At 38.3% G+C, this 21,206-nt stretch overlaps 1 protein-coding gene across 6 annotated transcripts in view; it reads left to right on the forward strand.

Moving 5' to 3' along the window:
* GRIA2 (glutamate ionotropic receptor AMPA type subunit 2) overlaps positions 1–21,206 on the forward strand; it is a 124,852-nt gene that overhangs the window by 88,702 nt on the left and 14,944 nt on the right. For all 6 annotated transcript variants that reach the window (XR_013996112.1, XM_081093465.1, XM_081093464.1 and 3 more), the window contains 6 exons: positions 8,789–8,956; positions 9,217–9,321; positions 9,975–10,085; positions 11,704–11,910; positions 12,402–12,772; positions 17,437–17,635. Coding sequence is in view for 5 of the 6 variants with exons in the window: in XM_081093465.1 (XP_080949591.1) it covers positions 8,789–8,956; positions 9,217–9,321; positions 9,975–10,085; positions 11,704–11,910; positions 12,402–12,772; positions 17,437–17,635 (1,161 nt within the window). In the remaining variant the exon portion in view is untranslated. The remainder of the gene's footprint in view (positions 1–8,788; positions 8,957–9,216; positions 9,322–9,974; positions 10,086–11,703; positions 11,911–12,401; positions 12,773–17,436; positions 17,636–21,206) is intronic.

Consider the following 21,206-nt stretch of genomic DNA (forward strand, 5'->3'; position numbering starts at 1 on the left):
CGGGCTGAGGGACCCCCTGTTCCCCCTGATTGCACAAATTTTTGTGCATCGGGCCTCTAGTCTATACTAATAAAAGGGTAATATGCTAATTAGACCAAACGTCTTCCCGACATCCTTCCTTACAAAGTCAGGCCCAGGACTCTAGTTTTAATATAACACAGATGTTATTGTTGTTTTTCTAAATGGTACATGGATACTGTAGAATACTTGGAAAATAAATATAATCATGTATATTTCCTCCTTATTATTAAAAACAATTTTATTTTTCTTTCCCTTTTTTGTCAAAGGTATATGAACTTTTTTAAAAAAACTACTCTCATTATTGTAGAAAAACATTTTTAATTGTAATCTTTTCACTTATTTTATAATTAGTATTATTCACATAGTTACAAAATCTTTATTATCACTTTTTAAAAATATATATATTTATTGATTTCAGAGAGGAAGTGAGAGATAGAAACATCAGTGATGAGAGAGAATCATTGATAGGCTGCCTCCTGTATGCCCCACACTGGGCATTGAGCCCACAACTTGGGCATGTGCCCTTATTGAACTCAGGACCCTTCAGTCCACAGGCCGATGCTCTATCCACTGAGCAAACCAGCTAGGGCATTAATATCACTTCTAATGGCTGCATAATACTTAAGATAGAAAGCATAGTTTTTAAACATCTCTTTACTGTCAGAAATTTAGTACAAATAATACTGAAATTCATTTCTTTGTATAAAAAATATTTGTATTTGATAATGTTTTCTTAAGATAGTTTCCCAATAATTACATTTTAAATCTGGGAATATAAATTGCCTACATGGATCTGTAACATACTATATTTTGCTAATTTCTTGTATACACACTTGGAAGGGAAGGGTTACAGATTTTGGAAAAAATGGTAATGGGTTTTGTTTAGATTTGTCTAGTTCAGGTACCACTTCAGTACCACTATCCAGGAGATAATCTACATACGTCAAGGAGGACTCACTTATAGGCATGCAATGACATTGCTTAACTAGCACAGGAGGAGAAATTCAAGTAGGAAAATTTAGGGGTAAATATGAATATCATTACAATTAAGAGTTTTCAGTTGCAGTACACATGACCTGCAAATAATTTTTTCTTTTTCTTTCTCCCAACTTTCCCATTAAGTTTGATTCACTCTCATGATAGAATGAAAGCAATTCAACTAAACTAATTCATACAAATTAAATAAATGATTTCACACTACAACTGTACCATTAAAAATAGAGGCTTAAAAATATTTGGATGTAGATAAATACCCTATGAATTCACATATACTTGGAATCTAAAGAACAAAATAAACAAAATTGAAATAGATTCTGACACAGAGAACACACTGAAGGTTGCTAGAGGGGAAGTGTTGTGGGGGATGTGTGAAAAAGGTGAAGCTATTAAGAAGTACAGGTTGGTAGTTACAAAATAGTCAAGGGGATGTAAAGTACAGCATAGGGAATATAGTGAATAATAATGTAATAAGTATGTATGGTGCCAATTGGGTACTGGAAATACTGAGGGAAACATTTTGTAAAGTATATGGTTATCTAACCACTATGCTGTATACCTAATACAAAATAATATTAAATATAAATTGTAAATGAAAAAAAAATTTAAAAATTCTGGATGCATGGAGGGGATAATTTATACAACATAAATTATTTTCTCATTTACCTTAATGTAACATCTCTCATATTTAAAAAACAAGACAGAAAGCTGTCCACCATCAGACCCATTCATCTATCTATACTAATAATGAACAAATATGTAAACTGACCATCCCTCCACAACATCCACAGCCAATCAGGAGTATGCAAATTAACCTGACAAAGATGGCAGGCCTGTGGGCAACGTGCACGTGTGCAGGCGCCAAGCGGCTGGGGGCAGGGTGGGACGCCCGCCTGCCACGTAGTCAGGGTGACATGGTGGGTGTCCCCAGGACCCTGCCCATTCCAAGCCTGTGGGCAATGTGCACATGCACCAGCGCTGAGCAACTGGGGTTCCGGGGATCCACTGGAGTGTCCGGTCCTGTCAGCCCAGCCTGGGGGCAGCTGGAGTTCCCAGTCCTTTTGATTTCTGCAGCCCCTGGCCTGGAAGCAGAAACCAAGATCACAGGGAGCACCAGGAATTCTGGGAATCATAGTTCTGGTGGCAGCCCCTGGACTGGAAGTGGAATCCCAGAGCACAGGGAGCACCAGGAATGCTGGGAATCATAGTTTTGGTGGCAAAAGCATTGCAGGATCTCCTAGACCAGTGATGGTGAACCTTTTGAGCTTGGCGTGTCAACATTTTGAAAAACCCTAACTTAACTCTGGTGCCGTGTCACATATAGAAATTTTTTGATATTTGCAAACATAGTAAAACAAAGACTTATATTTTTGATATTTATTTTATATATTTAAATGCCATTTAACAAAGAAAAATCAACCAAAAAAATGAGTTCGCGTGTCAGAGGTGTCATAGGTTCGCCATCACTGTCCTAGACACTAGAGCAAAGTGAGCCTTGAGCAAATTACTGTTGTGGGTGGGGGATGAAAGGAAAGCAAAGGCGAGAGACATAAGTAAAGTCAGAGTGTCAAGGAAAAATTAAAAGGAAGATATCCTGCAATTTCCAGGAAATCTCCACCAATGGAGCAAAGAAAAAAAAAAAAGACCTCTATTATTTTGTGAGCACCAAACCAAACTGGGTTGGGGATCTCAGACAATTCACTCATATGATTGCAAAGACAGACAGAAACTCCCAGATTGGAGATGGCTCCCCTGAGTGCTCCCAGATTGGAGAAGATGTAGATTGGGCTGAGGAACCCACCCCCTGTGCATGAATTTCGTGCACCAGGCCCCTAGTATATATATAAAAGCCTAGTATGCAAATTGTCCCCACGGGAGTTCAATCGGAGACCAGGAGTTCAATCACTCGCTATGACATGTGCTGATCACCAGGGAGCATTGAGGAATGAAGCAAGGCCCCACCTGGCAGTCAGAAGGCCCTGATTGGCCCTGATTGCCGGACAGGTCAAGGGGCCTTACCTGTGCACGAATTTCATGCACTGGGCTTCTAGTAATACTGTAATAGGTTTATTGTAGTTATCTGTCTATATATCTTTTCACTGGATGAGGATAGAATGTGAGTCCCGTAAAGATGGGAACCATATGAAGATCTCTGATCTTCCTTTAAATTCTTCCTTCCTTCCTCTCTTCAGTGTGCCCAGCCCTGCCCTGGACTCTGAGAATTCAGTGGTGACGGACAAATCAGACAAGTTTTCTGCTTCCCTAGAGTAAATATGCTAGTAGGGAAGAGAGATGAAGGAGACAAATGAAGAATGTATGAACAAGATACTCAGTGGTAAAGGCTATGAAGAGAATAAACAGGATCATGTGAAGGAGAGTGGGAGTGGGTTGGGCAAGAAGAACATCACTAAGGAAGTAATGTTTGAGCATATGGAGGCAATTTAACTTCATGGCTCTTTCAATGACTGAGTCTAACAGAGCAGTTTATTTGCTAATAGAGATGACCCAAAGAGAGAAAAAAGGCTAATGCAGGATATTGACAGAGTAGTGACAGGGATGGGGAGAGATGTCCTTAAGTATTTACACTCAGAGGGAGGGAGTGAATGCACTGTTGGAGTAGCTGTCCTGTGTAGGAGTATGGTCACCTCACATGTCAACTCACAAGGGAAGCAGATAATGTGGGTTGTGTTGGATTGACATATAAGGGGGTTTTGTCTGATGGTTTCTATTTATCATGTTGGGCAAGATAATCAGCAGGAATTCAGAGCAAAAGAAGTATACGAAGGTGTGGGTATTTGTGAAGATAAAAGAAGTTGAGTTTTAATCAGGAGAGAACCAAGATGGCGGCATAGGTTAACGCCGGAGTTTGCTGCCTTGAACAACTACTTCAAAAGTGAAACTAAAAAACGGAACGGACAACACCCAGAACCACAGGAACGCTGGCTGAGTGGAATTCCTACAACTAGGAGGAAAGAGAAACGCATACGGACACTCAGAGGAGGCGCAGTGCTGAAGTCAAATTCTGAGGTGCGGAGTGCGCGGAGCCGGCTGGCGGCGGAGGGCGCGGTTGGCGTTTTCAATCGGGAGGGAGTCGCAGACTCTGAGCTCCAGATACAGGCGAGTCTTTAGGGACTCAGACTCAAACGGGAGAAGCGGGACTGTCTGGCTTCAGTCAGAGTGAGTGCAGCTTTCTCTCCGAGGTTTGCAGCCGTTGCTGGGACTCAGAGAGGCAGAGACCCTGGGGACAGGACTGAGAGCCGCCATAACTGCTCTCTCCAGCCCACCCTGTTGATCCTGTGCGACCCACCCCGCCCAAGCCCTGCACAGAGGCATTTGCCGATAGCCTCAGGCAAAGGCTAGATTAGCACCTCCCTAGAGGACAGAAGTTCTCTCACTGCAGACACAGCTGATTCTCATAGCCACTTGGCCTGGAGGTCAAACCCTCCCTGGCATTAGCTACAACAATCAAGGTTTAACTATAAGACTGCACACAAAGACCACTAGGGGGTGCACCAAGGAAGCATAACAAAATGCGGAGACAAAGAAACAGGACAAAATTGTCAATGGAAGATATAGAGTTCAGAACCACACTTTTAAGGTCTCTTAAGAACTGTTTAGAAGTCGCCGATAAACTTAATGAGATCTACAAGAAAACTAATGAGACCCTCGATGTTATATTTGGGAACCAACTAGAAATTAAGCATACACGGACTGAAATAACGAATATTATACAGACTCCTGACAGCAGACCAGAGGAGCGCAAGAATCAAGACAATGATTTGAAATGCGAGGAAGCAAAAAACACCCAACTGGAAAAGCAAAATGAAAAAGAATCCAAAAATGCGAGGATAGTGTAAGGAGCCTCTGGGACAGCTTCAAGCGTACCAACATCAGAATTATAGGGGTGCCAGAAGATGAGAGAGAGCAAGATATTGAAAACCTATTTGAAGAAATAATGACAGAAAACTTCCCCCACCTGGTGAAAGAAATGGACTTACAGGTCCAAGAAGCACGGAGAACCCCAAACAAAAGGAATCCAAAGAGGACCACACCAAGACACATCATAATTAAAATGCCAAGAGCAAAAGATAAAGAGAGAATCTTAAAAACAGCAAGAGAAAGAAACTCAGTTACCTACAAGGGAATACCCATACGACTGTCAGCTGATTTCTCAACAGAAACTTTGCAGGCCAGAAGGGAGTGGCAAGAAATATTCAAAGTGATGAATACCAAGAACCTACAACCAAGATTACTTTATCCAGCAAAGCTATCATTCAGAATTGAAGGTCAGATAAAGAGCTTCACAGATAAGGAAAAGCTAAAGGAGTTCATCACCACCAAACCAGGATTATATGAAATGCTGAAAGGTATCCTTTAAGAAGAGGAAGAGGAAGAAAAAGGTAAAGATACAAATTATGAACAACAAATATGCATCTATCAACAAGTGAATCTAAGAATCAAGTGAATAAATAATCTGATGAACAGAATGAACTGGTGATTATAATAGAATCAGGGACATAGAAAGGGAGTGGACTGACTATTCTTGGGGGGGGGAAAGGGGTGTGGGAGATGCGGGAAGAGACTGGACAAAAATCGTGCACCTATGGATGAGGACAGTGGGTGGGTAGTGAGGGCGGAGGGTGGGGCGGGAACTGGGAGGAGGGGAGTTATGGGGGGGAAAAAAGAGGAACAAATGTAATAATCTGAACAATAAAGATTTAATTAAAAAAAAGATAAATGAAGTTATAAAATACTATAAACATTTTTGAGAGTGGAAGAACTAAGTCATTAAAGAAAAGAGGATTGTTTAGAAACATTAAGTGCTCATTTTGGACTCATGGTTAAGAATTTTAGAGTGTCACAATGTCAATATGATAATGTATTTCCCCCCGCCGCGCCCCCCCCCCCCCCAAGCTACACTGTACTTTTGTTACTACTCACTAACAGACATTTCCTCAGCATTCTTTAAAGCTTTTATGTTAAAACTAGAAGCCTGGTGCACGAATTCTTGCACCAGTGGGGTCCCCCAGCCTGGCCTGTGGGATTGGGCTGAAACCAGCTCTCCAACATCCCCCGAGTGGTCCCAGATTGCAAGAGGGCACAGGCCAGACCAAGTGACCCCACCGGTGCATGATCGGGGCCAGGAAGGGACGCAGGAGGTTGGCCAGCCAGGGAGGGACCGCAGGAGGGCTCCAGGGCATGTCCTGCCCAACTAGTTCAGTCCCCATCTGCCAGACCCCAGCAGCAAGCTAACCTACTGGTCGGAGCGTCTGCCCCCTGGTGGTCAGTGCATGGCACACAGAGCGGTTGAGCAGCCTTATAATAGCATTAGCATATTATGCTTTGATTGGTTGAATGGCTGCCCAGTCGACTGGATACTTAGCATATTAGACTTCTGTTATATAGGATGTGATTTATTATTACTGGCAGCAGCAGCATATATTTGATGGATGGCTATATATATGTGTGTGTGTGTGTGTGTATGTATGTATATATATATATATATATATATATATATATATATATACACAGCAGCAGCATATATTTGATGGATGGCTATATATATGTGTGTGTGTGTGTGTGTGTGTGTGTATGTATATGTGTGTGTATATATATATATATATACATATATATATATATATATATATATATACATATATACACACACACATACATACATACTAGGGGCCCGGTGCACGAAATTCGTGCACTGGGTGTGTGTGGGGGGGTGGGGGAGTGTCCCTCAGCCCAGCCTGCCCCCTCTCACATACTGGGAGCCCTCAGGTGTTGACCCCCATCACCCTCCAATCGCCTGATCGGCCCCTTGCCCAGGCCTGACGCCTCCGCCAGAGGTGTCAGGCTTGGACAGGGGACCCCCATCTCCCCCGATCACTGGCTCTGGCCCCTGCCCAGGCCTGAGGCCTCTGGCCCAGGAATCATGCCTGGGCAGGGGACCCCCATCTCCCTCTGATCGCTTGCTCCACCCCCAGCTCAAGTCTGATGCCTCTGACCCAGGCTTCAGGCCTGGGCAAGGGGACCATCATATCCCCCCAATCCCCGGCTCTGCCCCCTACCCAGGCCTGATGCCTCAGCCAGAGGAGTTGACCCTCATCACCCTCCAATCACCAATCACCAGATCGGCCCCTTGACCAGGCCTGAGGCCTCCGGCAGAGGTGTCAGGCCTGGGCAGGGGACCCCCAGCTCCCCGCGGTTGCAGGCTCTGCCCCTGCTCAGGCCTAACGCCTCTGGCCTAGGCTTCCGGCCCAGGCAGCGGGGACCTGCAGTGGCAGTGGGGGGCGCCGCGATCGTGGGCTTCGCTTTAGGCCCAGGCAAGGGACCCCTAGCTCCTGGTACTGCCAGCTTCGACCGTGTCCAGCTCCCATCGCTGGCTCCACCCCTACTTCCTGCTATCACTGGCCAGGGCGGCAAAGGCGCCTGATTTTCCGATCATGGCTGGGGCCGCCTTTGCCCTGCCCCCCAGCTCTTAGCTCCCCCCTGGGTTTCCAATCACTGTCAGTGGCAGGGGGCTTCTTCCTGCTTTCCCTTTCGCCTCCCTGCATTGTGCCTACATATGCAAATTAGCCGCCATCTTGTTGGCAGTTAACTGCCAATCTTAGTTGGCAGTTAATTTGCATATAGCCCTGATTAACCAATGAAAAAGGTATCGCCGTACGCCAATTACCATTTTTCTCTTTTATTAGTGTAGATACACACACACACACACATATATATATAAAGCTTAATATGTTAAGTAGACCTGATGGCTGAACAGCGGAATGATGTTCCAGACAACCTTCTGAATGAAGCTGGGGCTGCAAGGGCTGAGCCGCTGGCACGAATTTCGTGCATTGGGCCTCTAGTGTTTACATAATAATACAGGCAATGCTTAATACACGGGTAGTTTTGTTTTGTTTTGTTTTGTTCTTGCTTGGTTCTTAGCACCTGCAGTAACCTTGCTGTGCCAATGGGATCTGAATACCATGGTTTGGAACCAATGTTATCATAGACTGTTGAAGCATGAAGGGGGCATAGAGATTATGATGTTTGGTGGTAGTTCAACTTGATTACCATAAACATTTAGGGGACATTAGAAACAAATACTCTAAAGTCCATTGCAGGTCTACATGAGCATCAGTAAGGTTGTTTAGAGATGAAGAATCATGAAACTGATCAGTATGTTTTCTTTATTGCCACATGAATGTCTCAGTAGACAGTGGAGAAACAGTTACTGATTGATTTGATAATTTTCTGTATCACCAGAGTGGTACTCTAATAAGAAATTGATGAGAGCCTTAACCGGTTTGGCTCAGTGGATAGAGCATCAGTCTGCGGACTCAAGGGTCCCAGGTTTGATTCCGGTCAAGGGCATGTACCTTAGTTGCGGGCACATACCCAGTAGGGAGTGTGCAGGAGGCAGCTGATCAATGTTTCTCATCGATGTTTCTAACTCTCTACCCCTCTCCCTTCCTCTCTGTAAAACATCAATAAAATATATTAAAAAAAGAAACTAATTAGAAAAAGACAAAAACATTGGCATAATTATTATAAAAGGTGTCACCTGAAATAACTGACATATTAACAGAAAATGTTGCACGTCAAGATACGTCCCACAGTCCCAATATCCTGTACCACTTCTCTCAGATTCTTAAGTTCTTAGATGCATAGACAGTGTCTGAATTCTTGGACTTGATAATGGTATTGTATGGTGGGCAACTGCAGTGTGAGGTTGAATTTTCTCCCATTCTCATGAAATGTGTGTGATATTTTTCAGTATACTTCTGCCCTGACCTATGATGCTGTTCAAGTGATGACTGAAGCTTTCCGCAACCTACGGAAGCAGAGAATTGAAATCTCCCGAAGGGGGAACGCCGGAGACTGTCTGGCCAACCCCGCAGTCCCCTGGGGACAAGGTGTAGAAATAGAAAGGGCCCTCAAACAGGTCAGTCACTCAACACAGTTCATGTGATTTAACAATGGCTCTCATTTTTTTCTCTGCTGAATCAGTCATCCTTCTTTTATTCCTTATGTTTAATATAGAGAGAGTATTCTTTCCTAACTACACACAGGCAGGTGGGAGGTTGAAAAGAAACCGTATAAATGTAGTTTTCTGGACTTGAGCCCAGTGAGAGTAATCTGCACAGTTTGTGTCCTTCGTTGAAGTAAATTTGTAACTGTGCTCCCTTCCCATTTCCTTATTAGGTTCAGGTTGAAGGTCTCTCAGGAAATATAAAGTTTGACCAGAATGGAAAAAGAATAAACTATACAATTAACATCATGGAGCTCAAAACAAATGGGCCCCGGAAGGTAAATCATTAGTGATTTAAAGGCAGTTCTCTCTGTGTGAGAAGGTGAGTTAGCTAACCCATCCCTTCATCATCCAAAGAGTCCTGAAGATGTGTATTCACATAGAGCTTCACAACTTCCGGAACCAGACATATTTTTAAATGTGTGTTGTTGTTTTTTTCTATTTCAAATCTATTCACTTCTGGTAAGTTAATACTGAAAAGTAATCTTTAAATAGAACTGTTATACTTTTCTTTTAGACCATGGTGGAAAAAAGAATTTGCTGAGAAGAAAAAGAGCTATTGCTGAAAGTTCACGGCTCAGAAGACAAAACATAACCACTACTGTTCAATATATATTATTTTACTTTTATGACCAAAATGCCACTCTTTGGATTTTACTTATATTTCTATATGATCACTCCCAAACAAATGATCCTTGGCGAATAAGACAAATGAACATAAAAAGACAAACTGCTTTTAAGAATAGTTTGTTCTATAGGCCCTTTCTGTTCCTATTAGATTCACATATATCAAGGACACATCAGTGTTTAGAAGAAGCCTAGTTAATATAGGATAACTTCATATTGAGGCATGGATTAGAAAATAATTAAATGCTTTGCTAATAAAAAAAAGTCATTTATCCATTTGCCTACTTTCTGTAACCGTTTTCAGATTGGATACTGGAGTGAAGTGGACAAAATGGTTGTTACCCTTACTGAGCTACCTTCTGGAAACGACACCTCTGGGCTTGAGAATAAGACTGTTGTTGTCACTACAATTTTGGTAATTAGCTACATAATCCTATGTTATACTTTATTTTTCTTATGAAAAGTAGTGCCAAATAGAATTGCTGATTATATTTTAGGGCAATTACTATCATAGTGTTGCTTTTGCAATGTTTCAATCATTCATTGAATATTTACTCTTGCAGAAGGACTACACAAGCACTAACTAAAGCATGAAGCTACCTCTTAGCTTTACAGATAACTCATAACTTGGTGCATACCCCAGATTTTACAACCGGGTAAAATCTTAAAGAGCATGACTTGTATTTGTTCAGGCGCTTTACTTTTCCATTTCCATACCATTGTGGGTATATTTTATCTTTACATTTCTTACAAGTTTTCATAATGTTGCCAACCTCTCTTTCTTCATAATAAAAGATGAAGTCCTTAAAGGCAAGATTGATCTCCCTTCTTTTTAACTCCAAGTCTCAACACGGTAGTTGGCAATAGCCTGTGCTAAATAAATGTGCATCGAATGCCTGAGATAAAATTGACTGGATCTTGAACAACGAGGTTTGGGGTAGATGGAAAGGAGATTAGATCACCATGGCAACTGTTGGTGAAATGAAATAGAGGAAATGGGGTTCACTAATAGTACATAATTTTGTGATCAAACTATTTTATTTTATTTTGCTAAGCCGTGATGTGGGATTTGTGGGAATCATTAGCCTAACAATATTGAGGAGAAAATATAGAAAGGCTCACAAGGATTTGGATAAAAACATAGGCTGGCATGTAGAAATATCTTAATAAGTCTAAGCTACACATTTACAGATTTTTGCCTTAATCATGCCATTGAGAGGAACCATCTCACGGAGACCACATGTATCCTTGGTGCCACTTTTCAGTGGAAAATTTGGGGCTATGTTGAATCATATTTTTCATGCTTCCTATTTTCCTATATTTGCAAGGAGAAGCTACTAGCTACCCTTGTAGTATCATTCCAGGATATTTTATCTCATAGGTGAAGCAAGACCTAAAACGTGAGAGGGTAGAATCAGAACTTCACCATGGAGATGGTCTTTGCAGCCTATATGTCACTGGCCATGCTTGAACCCTATGCTTGAAGTAGCGGTGAAACAGGGTTTTGGGTGAATGGTGGTTCTTGGGGTTGGCATAGCCTTAACATAGAGTAAGAGTGTGGTGGATCCAGAGTTGAATTAAACAGCTGTTGAGCAGAATTCTTCCTTTCTAAGCCCGAGGAATTACAGACAAGACAGGGGGGCATGCCAACAGTTTGTGCTTTTGAGTCTCTTGTTTACTTTGGTAGGGCTAGATACAAGCCATGCTATTGAAATGTAATGATAGATATTTGAGGACTTTTTTCAGAAGGGTTATGCTTAATCTTTTCTTTTATACTAGAGGCCCAATGCACGAAATTCATGCAAGGGGCTTGGCCCTCGCGGCCCCGGCTGCCTCGTGGCCCTGCCCCCTCTTGCCCACTGGTCATTCTGAAAGGTTGTTCCACAGTCCAGTCTAATTAGCATATTAGCTCTTTATTATAGAGGATTCTGCAATGTCTCTGGCTAAGGGGTAATTATTAAACTAGAAAATTTGTTTCAGAGAGTAAATAACAAAGCTATTTTAATCAACTAAAGCACTGTCTTTCCATATAGGAATCTCCATATGTTATGATGAAGAAAAATCATGAAATGCTTGATGGCAATGAGCGCTATGAGGGCTACTGTGTTGACTTGGCTGCAGAAATCGCCAAACATTGTGGGTTCAAGTACAAGCTGACAATTGTTGGGGATGGCAAGTATGGGGCCAGGGATGCAGACACGAAAATTTGGAATGGGATGGTTGGAGAACTTGTCTATGGGGTAAGTATAGCTCTTGTCATAAAAAGTGATTCCATTTGAACTGTTGTTGACAGAATGCCTCCCTCCTTGCAAAGTACCTTTGTCTGAGGTTGTTGGTTTCCCACTTTACTCTAAGTATGCTATCTTATGTCCTTGAGAACATTTGAAGATTAAAGATGAAGTACGAAGAAAACGTGCAGATTAAGTGAGACAGGCATCTGTCTTGAAGCATCTGGGCCATATGCAGTGCAATGGTGGCAAAGGCACAGATGCAGTGTAAAGATGGAATTAGCATAATCAAGCCAGATGGGTGTACTATGTATTTATCAAAAGGAGGGTTATCTGTGGAACCAATTGCTTTTTTTGTTTATTCGTTACTGGGAATCTACCACGGAAATAATTATGGCCAAGTCCTTGATTTCCTTTCCTTCCCTTTTGATCAAATAATATAACCATGATTCCTTTCTGACCATGACTCTAGGTACTATTACTTTCCTTTGTTTCCCTTACAGAAAGCTGATATTGCAATTGCTCCATTAACTATTACCCTTGTGAGAGAAGAGGTGATTGACTTCTCAAAGCCCTTTATGAGCCTCGGGATCTCTATCATGATCAAGAAGCCTCAGAAGTCCAAACCAGGAGTGTTTTCATTTCTTGATCCTTTAGCCTATGAAATCTGGATGTGCATTGTTTTTGCCTACATTGGGGTCAGTGTAGTTTTATTCCTGGTCAGCAGATTTAGCCCCTACGAGTGGCACACTGAGGAGTTTGAAGATGGAAGAGAAACACAAAGTAGTGAATCAACTAATGAATTTGGGATTTTTAATAGTCTCTGGTTTTCCTTGGGTGCCTTTATGCAGCAAGGATGCGATATTTCGCCAAGGTTGGTTACTCACCTGCTTCAACTTTGTGCATTTTAGGTCTCATGCAGGCATTCATGGTGTTTATAAATTCACTCGAAAGAAATTAACAGCTGCCGACTATCTGTCCAAGCAGTTTAAGACTCAAGGGCAGATATTTAAAATCGGCATAAGCCTGTGAAATATTTGAGCAATGTTCTTTGAATGTTGACCTTATATTTCCCTGGTGAAATTATACACACCATGGAGAGGCTGTAAAATGCATAAGGTTCCTATCATTCCATGCCTTCTTGGAGGGGTACCGTGTTTTTGCTGCATATTCTCATTTTACAGCCATCTGTGTGTTGATCCACAGACCTGTATATGGGAAGATGGGCAATATTACATATAAACTACAAAAGCAAGAGCTTCTTTACAAAACTTCATTGGCACACATCCCATCTCTTTTATTTTCCCATCACAAGCTCATCGAAAGAGTGTGGAAAAGATGAGAAAATTTGCTTCTTTTAAGGTTAGGTTGCTGAATTTAAAGGACATCATAATAACATTTTAAAAATATTTAGGAACACATGGTTGGGTAATAATTGAATGGCAATATATACATCATGGAAGAAATTCGTGTATACACCTCTCTTCACATTATGATATGTTAATTCCTACTCTAGAATGCCTAAATATGATGGGTATATCACAAAACATATATTGCTTTTGTTCATGTTATATACATGGAATAAGAATGACAGACATATTTTGCTCTTCTGAAGAACAAACCATACCATTTCTAGTGTGCTTGCTTTCATATTTAAAGCCTAAATGATTTCTGTTGGTATATTTTAAATTGGGTTTGATTACCCTCCTTTGATTCTATGGGATATTTTAATAACTAGAGAAGAGGGTGACTTTTCTAATACTATTTCATTATGTTAATTTTTTGGCACTTTGGGGGGAAATAAGTGATTAACTTAAAAAATATATGAGAAGCTAAAAAATTTGTATGCTTTGCAATTTTTATTTTATACTCCACCTAGTGAGATAAAGAAAATATAATGTACCCAGAAATAATCAATCACTTTTCTGATAGGTCAAATTTTTATGAAATATATTGTTCTAAACAATCTTAATCTAATCATATTTCCTATGGCTAGTCTGTAGAAGTACATTAACATGCCAATGGTATTTTTAATGGCAATTAGTAACATGCCAATGGTATTTTTAATGGCATATATATATATATATATATATATATATATATATGCCATTTCTGATGCTCTCTGACAAGATATATAGGACTCATAGTTATAACTCTATACTTAGTTTTAATTCTATATCTGATGTAAGATGAAGACATAAAGAGAAGTTTCTAATAATGAATTAGAAAAAATACCAAATTTAGATCTCAGAGAACACTCTAGTCCAAAAATAACAAAATGATTCATTTTTGGTAAGAAGGCTACTGAAGCATAATATTACCCTATTCCTGAGACATAAGGCAATGATCTTAGAGTGATATAAACTATGCTCTGCCTTATGAGTTAGGAGGGAGAAGTGTAGGGAGATTATTATGGAGTAGGATATGTTGACCTGGCTTCCCATAGATGGACCCTGCTCCATGTCCATCATGGCTCTGAAGGAGGTTGTTTTGGTGTCCAGTCCTCATCGAGGAGCAGAAAACATATTTACACCTGGGAGCTGGAGCACAGGGCACATCTAACAATCCATGTTATTCCAGGGCCCACCATGACATATGGATAGCTTCTAATTTTCAACAAGCCTGCTTCCTAAAACATGATTTTTTTGTGCACTGTTGATTTTATTACAAGTTCATATGTCATAATTTTTATTTTCTGGTAAGATATATTTTAGATAGTATATTTTTTCCTGGTTTTTAATTGATTTCTTTTTGCTACAAAAATATATGGGCAAATTCACTTATTAAAGATTTTCAGCATATATATATCATCTTATGTTAAATGTGCTTTTAAAAATTGAATATATTACATAATATTGGCAAATTTAGTGACTTTTAATGAACCAAATTATCTTTATTTAAAATGCAGTGATCATTACTTACTCCAGTTTAGAAAAGAATAGAGCAGCTTAACATCTAAAATCATCATCATCATAATGCATGAAATGCACAGATCACTTTAGAGATGCTCTTTAAGTATTTTAAAAGATATTTATCATTTCCTTCCAAGTAACATCTGATATAGAACTATATTATTAATATTAATGCAAAATTTAAATTTTAATCTGGAATGATTTATTAGATTGAATTGGTCACTTGCCTGAAATCAAGTTTGGAATATGTTAACTATAATTTTCTGAAGACTAGAACCACAGAAATCATGAGAGCAAAATGCTCAGAAGTTGGCTTTTTATTTTCCTGTTTCTCTTCCCCTACCCTATCTCTAAAGGTTCAAATGAATAAACATACGTATTGCCATTTAAAAATATTAGAGAGAAAAAAGAAATGTTACATTATGTGCATTTATTGGTTTTTTTAGTACAGATGATGAGAGGTTAAATTTTTGTATTTAATTAGAAAAACTGTTTTTGTCTGTTACCATAAAACATAAAATTGAATTTGCCCTCTGCATAAAATTTTTCAGGAACTCTTTCAAAAACATTAATTGATCCTTTGAAAACACTAACAAGTAAATAATAAAATGCTCAAGAATTTCTGTTTGAATGATGTATAAGTCCAATAAGTTCTTTATTTTGTACACTTTAAATAAATTAGCATATTTAATCTCATTAAATAGGGTTTAATCACTTAATTATAGAACAACTTATGTCTCTATCTTATGTCTATTTTACAACTGGAAGAGAATGATTTTTAAATATGATTCTCAAATATATTGCAAATTAACATGCAATGCATAGTGTTAAAAGCAATTACTATGTAATTGGTTTTGTTTAAGGGGTTTGAGCAGTAAGGTACAGAATCTGCCCTCTTAAATACAGGGTACAGGCCATATAATTATACCTCCCATTATGTGGAAGAAACAGTGAACATTTTGAGAGTAGTTATGTCTACATAAGGGTTTCCCAAATTTAAAATATATTTAATATCCTTTCAGAATATAAATGAGTAGCGTTTAACTTTTCATCTTGTCATATTTATTTATTTATTTTTTAAATCCTCACCCAAAGATATTTTTCCATTGATTTTTAGAGAGAATGAAGGAGAGAGGGAAAGACAGAGAGAAATATCGATGTGAGAGAAACACATCGATTGTTTGCCTCCTGCAGGAGCCCGACCAGGGCCCAGGCCGGGGAGGTGCCTGCAACCGAGGTATATGTTCTTGACCAGAATCAAACAGGACGCTTCAGTCCACAAGCCATGCTCTATCCACTGAGCCAAACTGGTCAGGGCTATTTAATTCTTTGCATCTCTTAAAGACTGTGATAAAGGCTCTTAATTGCATTCTTTTTGTTTTCACTGCTTGCTCCCTCTCTCCTTTTTTATTTTAGCAACAAATGTGTTTTATCTTAAAAAAAATATATTAGTTTTAAATGAGCTCCCCCTCTTTTCCCTGACTGCTTAAGTAGTTTATTCTACTAATATTATCCACTAATTTGATATAGTATCTGTGAGTCATCAGAAAATATATTTCTTACTGTTAATTGTAGAAAGTTTGATTTAGGTCATAAATTGCCAAATTTTTGTGATTTACATTTTTAGAAGTATTTCCTCTTCACTGTAGCAAATCAAAATTTTAGACACAGCAGTTAGCAAAGAAAGTTATATTTGTTAATATTATTTAAATGCCTTTATATGTAGAATCCCACCAAGTTTTTTTTAAAATAGCATAGTACACATTTACTTCTGTATGTACATGTATATGTATTTATCTATCTAGGGTTTAAAGTTAATTATTGAGAATCTATTATGCTTTTAAAAAGTATTTTATGTAAGAATTTATGGCCATTAAGATTTTATATCTTGGCAAAATTTTGTGTCTAATTTCTTGTCATTGAGCTTTCTTTTCTTAAGCAGGAGCCGCAGAGGAACAGGGTGATAACTGTCCATGCCAGGAAACATCTAATTTTTATTCATTTAGAATTATATTTTGTTTCATACATTTGTTTGTAGCTAACATTTCTTTTTTCATCTACTATCCTATTCTGCATCTAAAACCCACATTTTGGCAAAAACAAAAAAACGAATGAAATTTTGGATCTTTTTTTTTTTTTGAGGGGTTTGGAGCTTCATTGGCTGCATCAAAGGGAGGGTTTTTCCAGTGTTTAAAGCTATATCTATGACGCGTACTCTTATTTTTAACATTTGGTTGTTTATCAGCATTGTTCTGAATATTGCCGGTGATCTTAGAGTGTATTGTTCATGTTTGCTTATGCTCTGAGTGGATAAAGTAGAATGAGCATTGAATGGATTATGTGCACATTTCTTGAATTGCTTTGTTAGGAGATGTCATACCACAATCAATCTGGGCGTGATAGCTATGAAAGAACCTGAAAGTTTTTGTTTCTGGGTACCTCACCAAGTCTGGTTAATCTGTATTCCTTGTCCAGAATGTTTAATGATATCCAGTTTCATTAAGGTGCAGATATATTGAAAAGTAGAAATTATGTCCCTGTAAGTTAATATTTGCATAATACTGCTAACTTGTTTTTTTTAGGTCATTCATTTCACTTTACAAATCCATTTCATACTTGTTATTAGATCCCTCTCTGGGCGCATTGTTGGAGGTGTGTGGTGGTTCTTTACCCTGATCATAATCTCCTCCTACACGGCTAACTTAGCTGCCTTCCTGACTGTAGAGAGGATGGTGTCTCCCATCGAAAGTGCCGAGGATCTTTCTAAGCAAACAGAAATTGCTTATGGAACATTAGACTCTGGCTCCACTAAAGAGTTTTTCAGGGTAAGAGATTCTGTTTTGTACCTTCTGCTTTTGTTCTTAAAGTTTAACCTATTTCCACGTTGTCCCTCTTTGCCTCCTCTCAAGGTCTATACGAAGGTGCTATGTGCAAGTAAACGCCACCGCTGTCTCTAACTCCATTTCCATTCTTTTTGTTATTGAATTTATTGGGTGACATTGGTTAATAAAATGATATAGGTTTCAGGTGTACACTTCCACAAGGCATCATCTGTATGTTGTATTGTGTGTTTACCACCCCAAGTCCAGTCTCCTTCCATCCTATTTCCATTCTTGGCTTTGTCCCTATTCCCCTCCTTACCCTGTTCCTACACTTAGCTCTTCCTCTATCTATTTTCTGATTCCTCACTTATTTGGATAAAAACACAATATTGCAATGAAATATTAGTTTTATAAAGTTTGATTGCAATTTTGGAACAAAATTGAAGCAAAGTACAGTTAAGTATAGATTGGTATTATTTTTAAAACAAAATGGTGGGTTTTTTTGTTTGATTTTAAGTATGACTGTCATTTATTGTACATAGTTTACAGTTGAAAACTCACTTTCAAATCAGTTATGCTAATTTTATGTCAGAAAATAGATTATGTTTAAATGTGAAAATTCTGAATTTTCTGTCAAACTCTCCAGAAAAAGGCTAATAAAGGCCTTCAGCTTTTTAAAATGCACAGTGTAATTATAATTTATTTTACCTTTAAAAAAAAATCAGTGGCCTTATGATCTCTGTTTATAGGACAAACCCAATAACCTGATGTTGGTATAATTTTATTTTATTATACTATTATCTCTATATATGAACTCAATCTATTAAAATGTTTAAATACAGCTGATAAACTTAGGTCTAAAGCCAATATATATGACATATGATGATCTCTGGTAATCCACAAATACCTTTGAATGTATCTGAGTTTATTTGAGTGAGAGCTAGGCCATTTTACTTGAGAATTAGGGTTAAAGAATTCCATTTTCAGTTGAAGCAGATTATAATTTGAAGACTGTCTCAACCTACATTGGCATCTGGTCTCTTTTTCCAAATAACGAAGTTAGGAGAAATAGTGGTTGGAGGCAGTCACAGCTGATAACAGATAATAACCTGGAATTTGTTGGACGTAGAAGCTTAATGCTTTCATTAGGCACTGCAATTTAAATGCAGAAGTATGGTCAATCTATCAGCAGATACTTTAATGCAGTTCTACATATGAATGTTGTAATACAGGTTTACTACTAATGACAATTTACTCTCACTTCCAACCATATATGTAATGTGTTTAAATACTATTATTATAACATAGTGCTCTAACTTGATCATAATAATCTATTGAACTAAATTAGAATATTGCATGATTCTTAATTAGCAGTGTATTTTGAAGCATTTTTCGTTATTTGCATCCCAAGAGGATGCAAAAATATTACATATTTTACTAGTATTCTTCCTTTTTGAAATGCATGAGATCTATGAATGAAGAAGTTGTACTGTTCATATAATTAAAATGATCTTAAACGTTTCCAGATATTCACTTCTAGGTGAGTATACCTATTTTGAGAGTTACTGTCATTAGCTTGTTTGGACAACAATAGAACCAAATACTCTCAGCTATGGCACATTCAAGTTCCCAGAGCCTTTCAGTATACCTTAACTCAGTCAATCATAGAAACATGCCATAATTACCAAGATGCCAAGATATGCAAATTCCCTAGTAAACAAGATGAAAAGGCTAGATGACTGTGGGCAAAAGAGTGCTGCTACTCTTTTATTCTTGTATTTCAGTGTACTAATTCCATAAAAACCATGATATATATATATATATTTTTTTTTTCAGATAAATTTGAGTATTTGTCCAAATTCAGGTAGCTCTTCAGTGTGCAGAGGCCTCTTACTCCTAAAGGGTTCTTTTCATATAGTATTTTTCCTTGAAGAGGAAGTTCCCTGAATTTATTCTGCTGCTCCATGCTCTGTTTTGTTTGCTTATGTAATGTTAGAGAATTATCATGGTAGAAATTCAAGAAGGGTTTTGCTGATCCTGCCAACATACCTTCAGAAGGAACTGTCAAATCAGCTGTGGCGAGGTCTCAGTGCATAGACCATTGCAGCCAGCTTTCCCTTGTCTAGAGAAAGAAGGATATGGGCTCAAAAGTACCCCAAAACCACACTGTTTATTCTGTTTGTACCAATAAAGGGAAGCTAACATAACAGCACACATCACCAAAGTGAATAGGAGCTTGCCATGTTAAGACCTCCACTGAAAATATATAACGTAGTTGTGATTTGAAAAATGATCTACACAAAAGGTTTGTTTCTTGAAGTTGTATTAAATAAAACAGTGTTGCTAAATTCTGATTAATTTTGTTAACTTTATTAATGTTGGATAATTAGGTACCATGATGATAATAGTAAGGACAATATTAATTTTGTTTTTGACTTCCAAGAATATTTTCTATGAATCTGTGGCTTTCCAATCATATCCATCATGGCTCATACCTTTCCACATAGAGTTTCTTGTATAAGTATATGAAGAATTTAAAAGAGTCTCTTTGGAAAAAATAACTTCTCTTTATAGATGCTATTTAAAATAAGATAAAGCTAATTAATTCATAGACATTATAAAAGCAAAATATAATTGATTTTTTATTAATATTTTTCCCTGAAGTCCTAAGGTATATATTTGGCTTTTGGACTGAATGAAAGGACTCAGGTGAAATTTTCCATAATAAACATCTGGTCATATATATGCTGTACTCTATAAGAGTAACAATTACTGAAGATTTACAATAAATTATACTTTTTTAAAAAAATTGTGAGCTATAACACACAGAAAAGTGCATGAAATATAAATGTGCAGATTTATACACTCAGGCCAACAAATTGACCACTCTCAGCACTGTTTAATAGAAACATAATAAGAGCCACATGTATAATTTAAACTATTCTACCATCCTCTGAAACTATTCTTTTAAAGGCAGCTATCTTTTCTCAACTTCCTCTCTGCCCAAATTTCTAAGCTTCTAGTGGAGAGTGTTGCAAAGGAAATTTACCTTGCATCTATTCCTAAAAATAACATTCACCACATACCTTGGGTCGTCCTCTCTCTTAACTGTCCTTTAGTGCTAGTCATGTTTAAGGCTCCTGTAAGATGGATTCAAGACAGGGTAAAAGCTGGCAGATTCTCATGGTGGCCAATCTGCCAGGGAAGGAGATATTGATGGAGTGGGCTGAAGCCAGACTCAAGATACCTATTGTATTTGTCCTCTGGCCATCTGTTATGCTTATTTTCAGACCAAAGACAGCTAATTACATGTAGAAGAAAAAACTCTCACCATTTTTACCATCTGCTAATATTTAAAGTTCTAATAGTTATCTTATGTTCCTAACATGGCTTATTTTGGCTTGATTGATAGCTTTCCCCTTCTTATACTGTTTATGACTAGGATTTTATTATTTATTTTATTTACAATTTTATACTATCACAGAGTTTATCAAGCCAATTTCTGTACTTACCACAGCAAGAGCTTTGGATTTAGCCTTTGGAGAAATTGATTTGAGAAGTTGAGTAATTGGCT

Source organism: Myotis nattereri (genome assembly GCF_964212035.1).
Source record: "Myotis nattereri genome assembly, chromosome: 5".
NCBI classification, from domain to species: domain Eukaryota; kingdom Metazoa; phylum Chordata; class Mammalia; order Chiroptera; family Vespertilionidae; genus Myotis; species Myotis nattereri.